Source organism: Cololabis saira, chromosome 10 (assembly GCF_033807715.1).
Source record: "Cololabis saira isolate AMF1-May2022 chromosome 10, fColSai1.1, whole genome shotgun sequence".
Taxonomy (NCBI): Eukaryota; Metazoa; Chordata; class Actinopteri; order Beloniformes; family Belonidae; genus Cololabis; species Cololabis saira.
In genome coordinates, this window is record NC_084596.1 from 19248379 (window position 1) to 19258440 (window position 10062).

Here is a 10062-nt window from a genome sequence, read left to right on the forward strand (position 1 = left end):
CATAGGATGGGTGACAAATCACTGATGTTGCCCCTTGTTTTATTAGTCTCAAACCATCACACCCTTCATGAACTTGCCTTCTCTCGCAGCTCTGCATGAGCTGTCTCTGCCCCCAGAATTAAACACTTTTACCTAATACGCTCTGAAAATCCTTCCTTTTATCCTCTATGTATTCCCCATGGACAGCAGGAGCTAATATACGCGTCACAGACACATGGCAAAGAGGAGGGGTAATTCAACCAGCACAGAGGATTTTGTGATTTAGCGAGACAGTTATGTGGCAGTTTTCTCCATCTGCCTGCCTCTCATTTATTTCCCTGAATCCTGCATGAGACAGGGGGATATTGTGTTCCATTGAATTTCTGAAATGACAGTTTAGTGTGGCAAAAAAAAAGTGCTTCTGGCAGCAGTGAAAGAAAAAGTGAGGTTTTTGTGTGGACAGATTCAGAGCTTGAGCTAGAATTGACCTCTGTGGTTGTGTGGCAATTGAGCTCCAGCAGGTGCTGCAGCGAGGGTGAAATTGAATTTATTTGTTAACGCTGGTGCACACCACAGTGTGACACAGCAGAGGAGCAGTGATGGGGCTCTGTATTACAGTAAGCTGGCAGATGGCCACAGTTGCTCCCTCGCCCTGGACCCACTGGCTGCTGGGATGGCTGTTTCTCTTCTTTCTGTGCTCATTCTCCCCCTGCAATTGTTACACAAGTCATCCCTTCATAAAGCTGTCACTTGCTATTAGAAACCAGCAGCAGACTGCACAATGAACCTGATCCATCGCTCTCTTCTTCCCTCTGTTTTTATTGATTCTACATTCTTTTTAATGCAAACTGTAAACAGAGTGACTCCAGAGGAAATTCAGGTCGCATTAAATTAGCTTTCCCACTGTACAATTGTGTCTTTGCTGCACAATTTAAGAAGAATCCTGGCACAGAATAGAAATGGTGACTGCCAGTATGTTTTACAGATAAACTCTGCTCGGTTATTAAAATTAATTTGATATTTTCGCTGCCCAAAGCAGCTCCTTTTTTTTTTCCGATAAGAAAAACTCGCTGGCTGGTGAACATTGTGTTGATTCATCTTCAAGTAAATTACTAAAAACTGTCCTGAAGGACCCTAAATTTAGTACCGTAATCATTTTGTCTATTTCTTTCTTCTTCTTTTTTTTTTTACATAATATGTTTTGCAGCTTAAAAATTAATTCTAGCAAAAAACGTCCAGGATATATTTCATTACAAGTCATTTAATCATATCAGCATCAGTCTGTTCTTCTAAAACAAGACCAAAATGGGATTGTGCAGTCTGGGAACATTAATCTGCTGCCATAACGGCCTTCTTTTTTCCTAGGAAGCTTTTTCCGCAAGGTTTGAGACATGACTCCAGGGATTTGTCTCTGCTCAGACTGAACAGCATTAATAAGATTCTGGCCGATAAAGCCCCGCTCACGGCTACTGTTCATCTCAGAGGTGCTGGATGGCGAAACTTGATGCACCAGATGGTTTGTTCCACAGAAGCTTTTTGGAGATTGTGTTAAGAAATAGTTTGAAAAAGGCAGCCGCCCTAAATCTTTTCCTTCCTGATACAAAGAATAAGTCTGGTTCCCCCTGGACACTCCTGTATCAGTCGTTGCGTCCATCCCACTACGATTGGTTCGGTACGTTCTGTACTGCAGGAAATTATTTAATGTCTAAAGGACATTTCATGTCAGGCTAAGGAAAATGTTTTTAAAATATACTTGTGAGATGATTTGATGAACCATGTCAGTATATGACAAGTTAAATTCATCCAATCCCATCAACTGAGTTGAGCCACAACAATCCTGAATTCCAGTTCAGTCCAGTTTTATAAAGGAGTGGTGAATCAATCATCCGTCAAAGCCAGGCATCAGACTAGGGCTGGGCGATATGGACCAAAAGTCATATCTCGATATTTTCTAGCTAAATGGCGATACTCGATATATATCGATATTTTTTCTGTGCCATTATTGGGGTTTCCCCCAAAGCATTATAGCATAGCATCTCTGTTAGCTTAATTTTTTCTGAGGCAAACCCTTAAAAAAACAGTCAGTTTTAATACAAAGCCTCGTGCCAAATGTCACACAGGTACCTTTATTAACAGAGGTCTGCACAATATCAACATGTATAAAACTAATGAAATAAAAATAAACTGCCTGCATATATAGAATAAAAATGTTTCTTGAATAAAATAAAACAAATATCCCTTTCCTGCATAACAATTAAATTAAAATACACTTTGCAATTAATACAATGTAGACAGTAACAGGCAGACTTTTCCACTGAGGTTGACAGTTGTGCAAATAACAAAACATTTGTGCAAATCTCAAATAAAACATTCAAGTCAATTTGTCACAAAATAAGCTATATCAAAATCATTAAAACATTTTTTTTTTTCGATATAAACGATATTGTTTCATACCATATCGCGTTTGAAAATATATCGATATATATTAAAATCTCGATATATCGCCCAGCCCTACATCAGACACATCAAGGAGCCTTTGGTGTTGTCTGCATATTGGCCAGGTGGAGACATCTAACCATTTATCTATCAACAGAAAGCCAATATGATACCCATTAGTATGTTTTCATTAGCATGGAATCACATGGAAATCCATAGAGTAACTTATCTATATCTAAAGATGATCAACTGTGATCAGAGTTGAGATCATGCCTGAATTGATCCTAAATATTTGTACGTTTGTTCACAAACATGTTTGGAAACTGCCGGATGGATTCAGCAGAAGAAGAGGGCGCAACAAAGCCCCAGTAAAAACCCGGTCTCACAATCTAGAACCAGCACTAATATGGAGGTAATTAAGCTGTAAATGTTTGAACTAGGGACTTGTTCTCAGAAAAAGGAAGCTCTTATTAAAAAAGGCGAGTGGAGGGAGTACCACAGTGATGCTTTCACTTCCTGTCACTTTCAAGTGTCACAGTAATGGATATGAGCCCCTACCTTGACAGCTTTATCAGCTGACACGATGCAAACATTAGCTAAACCTTGTTCTTGACTCTGTGAAGTTCGGTAACTCGTGTTGAAAAGACCAAACATGAATCATGACGAGAACTCATGAGCTTTTCATTTGAGATGTCAGGCAGATGGGTTGGTAAATACCCGCTGATTGGAACACTACCAACGGCTGTAGCAAACACAGACCTGCAGCACTGAGATCATTGGAAAACATTAACAGTTAATGGACATACCTGCTTATGTTATGATAAATGGTGGGAGCAAAATCAGTGTTTATGTTGTAAAACGTAGCATTTTTCGGGCCACTTATGCAGAGCAGCTAACTCTGTAATGACAACTGCAGGCCTGCATCCTCTCAGATAGTTTTGATGGGAACTACATCCGTTCTGCTGTAGTTTAACATCTTCAGGTAAGAAATGAAATGTACCAGGTGGTTTAGACTAGCTCCTTATTTTCCCTGAGATCCAAATTAGCTTGAAAGCTTTCGAGTCGCCAGTGGTGGGTTCTCTAGTTTCTTTATGTGACACATGCAGGTTGTTTGAAATAGGCCTGTGTTGAAAAAATCGATTTTCCTTTTCTAAATCGATTCTCATATTAATTCCTAAAAATCGATTCGTATGTCTAAATATCGATTGTTTCTTTTTTTTCATCATTACATTAAAACCTTTGGTATTTTTTTGTTTATGCCCAAAAAAGGAATGTTTTGTTGGACACGAGAATAACTGGTACAATGTTTTAGCCTTTAAATATATTTAAAGATATGAAAACAAAGTTTTCACTTATAATTGCATAAATTGTCTATATTTCTTTGCTTTATATACTGTCTTGGGGTTACATTTGCATGTAATGCTCACTCACTCACTGACTCATCTTCTCCCGCTTTTCCGTTACCGGGTCGCGGGGGCAGCAGCCTCAGCAGGGATGCCCAGACTTCCCTCACCCCAGACACTTCCTCCAGCTCCTCCGGGGGGAGTCCGAGGCGTTCCCAGGCCAGCCGAGAGACATAGTCTCTCCAGCGTGTCCTGGGTCTTCCCCGGGGTCTCCTCCCGGTGGGACATGCCTGGAACACCTCCCTAGGGAGGCGTCCAGGAGGCATCCGGTACAGATGCCCAAGCCACCTCAGCTGACTCCTCAACGTGAAGGAGCATCGGCTCGACTCCGAGCTCCTCCCGGGTGACCGAACTCCTCACCCTATCTCTAAGGGAGCGTCCAGCCACCCTGCGGAGGAAACTCATCTCGGCCGCTTGTATCCGCGATCTTGTCCTTTCGGTCACTACCCAAAGTTCATGACCATAGGTGAGGGTAGGGGCGTAGATTGACCGGTAAATCGAGAGCTTCGCCTTTCGACTCAGCTCCCTCTTCACCACGACGGTCCAGTACATCGACCGCATTACTGCGGACGCTGCACCGATCCGTCTGTCAATCTCACGCTCCATTGTTCCCTCACTCGTGAACAAGATCCCGAGATACTTGAACTCCTCCACCTGAGGCAGGACTTCTCCACCCACCCGGAGAAGGCATGCCACCCTTTTCCGGTCGATAACCATGGCCTCGGTCTTGGAGGTGCTCCCTGCCGCGTCGCACTCGGCCGCAAACCGCCCCAGCACATGCTGGAGGTCCCGGTCTGATGAAGCCAACAGGACAACATCATCTGCAAAAAGCAGAGATGAAATCCTGAGGTTCCCAAACCGGATCCCCTCCGGCCCCTGGCTGCACCTAGAAATCCTGTCCATAAAAATTATGAACAGGACCGGTGACAAAGGGCAGCCCTGCAGGAGTCCAACATGCACTGGGAACAAGTCTGACTTACTGCCGGCAATGCGAACCAGACTCCTGCTTCGATCATACAGAGACCGGACAGCCCTTAGTAGAGGGCCCCGGACTCCATACTCACTCAGCACCCCCCACAGAATGGCACGAGGGACACGGTCAAATGCCTTCTCCAGATCCACAAAACACATGTAGACTTGTTGGGCAAATTCCCATGAACCCTCGAGCACCCTCCGGAGGGTATAGAGCTGGTCCAGTGTTCCACGACCGGGACGAAAACCGCATTGTTCCTCCTGAATCCGAGGTTCGACTATCGGCCGTAATCTCCTCTCCAGTACCCTGGCGTAGACTTTCCCCGGGAGGCTGAGAAGTGTGATCCCCCTGTAGTTGGAACACACTCTCCGGTCCCCCTTTTTAAACAGAGGGACCACCACCCCGGTTTGCCGGCACCATAAACGGTGCCGGCAGAGTACTGCTTCCCCCTTCTGAGGCGCCGAACGGTCCTCCAGAATTTCCTCGAGGCCGACCGAAAGTCCTCCTCCATGGCCTCCCCGAACTCCTCCCAGACCCGAGTTTTTGCCTCCAAGACTGCCCGAGCCGCGGCCCGCTTGGCCTGCCGGTACCTATCTACTGCGTCAGGAGTCCCACCGGCCAACATAGCCCGGTAGGACTCCTTCAGTCTGACGGCATCCTGTACTTCCGGTGTCCACCACCGGGTTCTAGGATTGCCGCCACGACAGGCACCGGAGACCTTGCGTCCACAGCTTCGAGCCGCCGCGTTGACAATGGAGGCAGAGAACATGGTCCACTCGGACTCAATGTCCCCCGCCTCCCCCGGGATCCGAGAGAAGCTCTCCCGGAGGTGGGAGTTGAAGATGTCCCTGACAGAGGGCTCGGCCAGACGTTCCCAACAGACCCTCACAATCCGTTTGGGTCTGCCCGGTCTGTCCAACCTCCTCCTCCGCCAGCGCATCCAACTCACCACCAGGTGGTGATCAGTTGACAGCTCAGCCCCTCTCTTCACCCGAGTGTCCAAGACATGCGGCCGAAGGTCAGATGAAACGACAACAAAGTCGATCATTGACCTCCGGCCTAGGGTGTCCTGGTGCCACGTGCACTGATGGACACCCTTATGCTTGAACATGGTGTTCGTGATGGACAAACTGTGACTCGCACAGAAGTCCAACAACAAAACACCGCTCGGGTTCAGATCGGGGAGGCCGTTCCTCCCAATCACGCCTCTCCAGGTATCACTGTCATTACCCACGTGAGCGTTGAAGTCCCCCAGTAGAACAATGGAGTCCCCGGTTGGAGCACTATCAAGTACTCCTCCCAGGGACCCCAAGAAGGCCGGGTACTCCGCACTGCTGTTCGGCCCGTAGGCACAAACAACAGTGAGAGACCTTTCCCCGACCCGAAGGCGCAGGGAAGCGACCCTCTCGTTCACCGGGGTGAACTCCAACACATGGCGGCTGAGCTGGGGGGCTATTAACAAGCCCACACCAGCCCGCCGCCTCTCACCATGGGCAACTCCAGAGTAGTGGAGGGTCCAGCCCCCTTCAAGGAGCTGGGTTCCAGAGCCCAAGCTATGTGTGGAGGTGAGCCCGACTATCTCTAGCCGGTATCTCTCAACCTCACGCACAAGCTCCGGCTCCTTCCCCCCCAGCGAGGTGACATTCCATGTCCCCACTGTGAGGGTTTTGGTCCAGGGATTGGGTCGTCGAGGCACCCCGCCCCGACTGCTACCCAGCCCACATTGCACCGGCCTTTCATGGACCTTCCTGCGGGTGGTGGGCCTACAGGAAGCATGTAATGCTAAAAACCAAATTCTCAAAAATGGGAAAAAATAAAAGCGATTTCATCCGTCTCTCTTTGCTGCCCTGGATCTGTTTGGTAATTCTGCCCAACACAATGTTTCTGAAAGCAGTTCTATCAGCATTCTGGGAGGTGATTGGTCCTTACAGCATCATCAGCTGCCAATACTTGCTGTTGAATCTCAATATAATACTAGTATTAATATGTTGCATAACTACAGTCATATAATTCATGCAACAGCTGAAAAAACTGTTTTAATAACACTAACCCAAATCGATATTGGATCAAATCGAATCAAAGCGTGATAATTGATTCTGAATCTTAAGAATCGGAATCTATTCTTGACATTTGAATCGATCCCCAGCCCTGGTTTGAAATTGCTTTTCTGAGAGCGTAGGTGATTCCAACGATCACTGCTGATGCTTTGTCTCGTCACTGTCATGAGGTGAGATTACAGGACCCAAATGCAGGAGGTCAGGAGGCAGGAAATTAGCAGAGAGGTCCTTTATTTTAAATGAAAAGCACTGCACGGCAAGTAATTACAAAAAATTCACTTAAAAAAGGTCTCCACTAGAAAAACAAAGAAAACCCTAATGGCAACCGGAAGACAACCAAACAAAGGGGATGCAACAACCAGCAGGGAAGAAGCGCAAGACAAGACCTTGTACTCAGGGACTGATGAGACGGTGCAAAAAAATCAGGATTGAAGGGATCAAGGGAAGTCAAACGCAAGACCAGAACTAAAACCCAACAGAACCCATGACCATGACAACAACACGGCCTCATAAAGGGTTAAGACTTCTCTTTATCCGAGGGTTCTTTGATTCGTTCAATTTTGTATCTGCATTCAACACATCTTGAGAGGCAGCTGAATAACTTGTCAGATCACAGAGGTCCTCCAGAGATACAAAAGGCTTTAGAAAATCTTACCGCTTACATTATTTATGTTTCATTCTCTGATTGAAATAACCTCTATTTTTCTTCCTCTTCTTCAGGACGGAAGGTTACAAGAAGGTTCCCTACCATTACTACGAGGCGGGCAGCCGTGACGAGTGTGCAGAGTACCTCCTGCATGAGAGCGCCCCCTACGGCGGACATCGCTTCATCACCGAGAAGTCTGTGTTCGCCAAGTGGGCCAAAACTCACGCCATCAAGTTTTTCAATCCTACGTGGCAGCTATCGTGACCCTGGCTTGGACCAGCATGGAAGTATCATCTTGAGCACCTCCTCTTTCTGTTGTGACGCTAACAAAGCCTTTATTTGCTCGGGAGGTTGATTCTGCAGTCCCGGATGGTCACAGGTTCGGCGACCGAATCACACAACTTTCCAACCTGGACGGTGATGTCGTCTTTCCTGGCTCTTTTTAGTGCGTTTTCTTCTCTTGAACGTTACAGCTGAACATTGTGCAGAGCTTTGCTGCCCTGCACCGACTAATCGATCCGTTCGCTGCTCTGTGAGTCCAGCGAAAAGGATTGCTTGAACCTACAATGGGAGAGAAGAAAACATCTGTCAGATTGCACTTGACTCAGGTTGAACCCAAGTTTTATTCCTGACGGTAGCTGAAGAAGAACCCGGCCGCTGAACATGCAAGTCACACTTCAGAGACGCCTGACGAGCTTGTCAAACGTAATTAATCTATAAACAAGTATCATTCAGGCCTTCATGTCTGGCTGAGGAAGTACTGGAGCCAGATGCTCTGTCAGTTTCAATTTATTCTGAACCTTTCAAAGACTCTTAACAGGGAAGGTCATTAAAGAAGAAGAAAAAGAGCTCAAACGAGCAGAAAGATTCCAGACAAACCGGAGGAGTAGATCTGCTGTGTTGCTCTGCTGTCCAGCAACTCCATTCAAAATGTAAAGATGTCAGCTCTTTTTTTATGTTATAATGCTGTTAAATTGAATTTTAAGACACAGTTTACTAATATGTTCTGCAAAACCCTCTCTTCTAGCTGTGTGCTAGAAAAACTGTGAGCATCCGAGCACAGAACAATGTGCAATTAGAAACTATGTCTTTCTGGAAGGAGTTGAGTCGTTTTTGACACTGTGGAGGGAGAGATTTGTTCGTGCAGTGAGACCATTTATAGTTAATTGTATTCTATTATCATTTTGTGCCTGCAATATACTCTGCAGTCCATTGTACAGACGGCGAGGAGGACCCAGTTGCTCTCTGCACTCAGATTCTCATCCAGCTTTGTGCCTCTTTGTGTAAAGTATCACTGTGTTAAGTCATCTTCCCGTTGGTCTCCGGGTGCATTGTGCACATCTCCTGCTTTAGTATATCATATATTTGAATGCATCTGTTCCAGGAGGCTGGAGAATGCTCGGTGAAGTGCTGGCCGCGAGCTGGGACCATGAGATCAGTGTCCTGCTTTGAGCCGGGATCCACAGGGGGAGACTGAAATGACTCTTAAGACTTCTAATTTAGGCAGCTTGATGCACAGGCTCCCTGAAGAAAGTGATTTAATGCAGCTGAGCATCACTCCCGTTCCCACTCCTGCTGCAAATTTCTGTGTACTAGCACACAGAGGAGCTCCCGTGACTTTGTGAGCCGTCATGTGAGCTAAATGTAAGCATCCTTTTGAGTTCACAAAGTTAGCTTCTGAATGTCCATCATACCTTCATTCCTGGGCTTTTACTTAAACAATTTCAAACCTACTAAATGTCTAAAGAAAATTGGTTTTCAGCTTGAAGAAGAATAAACTTAGCACAAAAAGTAAGAACATTTGTGTTTGACAGATTATTTCTTTGTTGTAACAATGCTTCTTGGCAATAAATCTTGCCAAATCTTCTCTGCCAAAGCCAAACAACTTATTTTGGCTTTGCTTCTTGTTTGGTGTTTTATACGGAAGAGTATTAGGGCCATGCAGGAGAAAAAATATTTATTTATTATGTACTTCTAGAATAAAGTTGAAATGTCGAGATTAATGTTGAAATCCAATTTCAAGAATAAAGTCGAATTTTCGTGAATAAAGTTGAAATTTCGCCTTTTTTCTCAACATTTCAACTTTATTCACAAAAATGTGTCTTTTTTCTCGACATTTCTACTTTTTTCTCAAAATTGTACTTCAACATTAATCTCGACATTTCAACTTTTCTCTCGACATTTCGACTTTTGTCTCGACATTTCGACTTTTTTCTCGAAGTGCATAATGAAAAAAAAATCTTGCACCTCTAAAATATTTTTATTCTTCTCCTGCCTTGCCTTGCCTTGCCATAAAACTACGGAAGAGTATTACTCTTCCGTAGTTTTATGGATTGGATGATCGAAGTTTGAAGAAAGAACACATATTGGCAATTTAACAATTTATCCATTTAACAAGCGAGAGCCTCAGTAGCATGTGGAGGAATCTCGGATAAACCCCGTTGTCATCTTGGAAGGCAGATGTAACTCCATCGGTGCAGCAGTCAGCACAGCGTTCCGTGTCTTCTCCACACTCTGACTATGATCCAACTGCCGAAGGCAAAATCTGGACACGTCACCGAACATAAC

At 45.4% G+C, this 10062-nt stretch overlaps 1 protein-coding gene across 2 annotated transcripts in view; it reads left to right on the forward strand.

Moving 5' to 3' along the window:
- st6galnac3 (ST6 (alpha-N-acetyl-neuraminyl-2,3-beta-galactosyl-1,3)-N-acetylgalactosaminide alpha-2,6-sialyltransferase 3) overlaps positions 1 to 9487 on the forward strand; it is a 131927-nt gene extending 122440 nt beyond the window's left edge. For both annotated transcript variants that reach the window (XM_061731939.1, XM_061731940.1), the window contains exon 5: positions 7569 to 9487. In XM_061731939.1, the coding sequence (XP_061587923.1) occupies positions 7569 to 7758 (190 nt within the window). In that variant the 3' untranslated portion in view covers positions 7759 to 9487. The remainder of the gene's footprint in view (positions 1 to 7568) is intronic.
- The last annotated feature ends 575 nt before the right edge of the window (positions 9488 to 10062 follow it).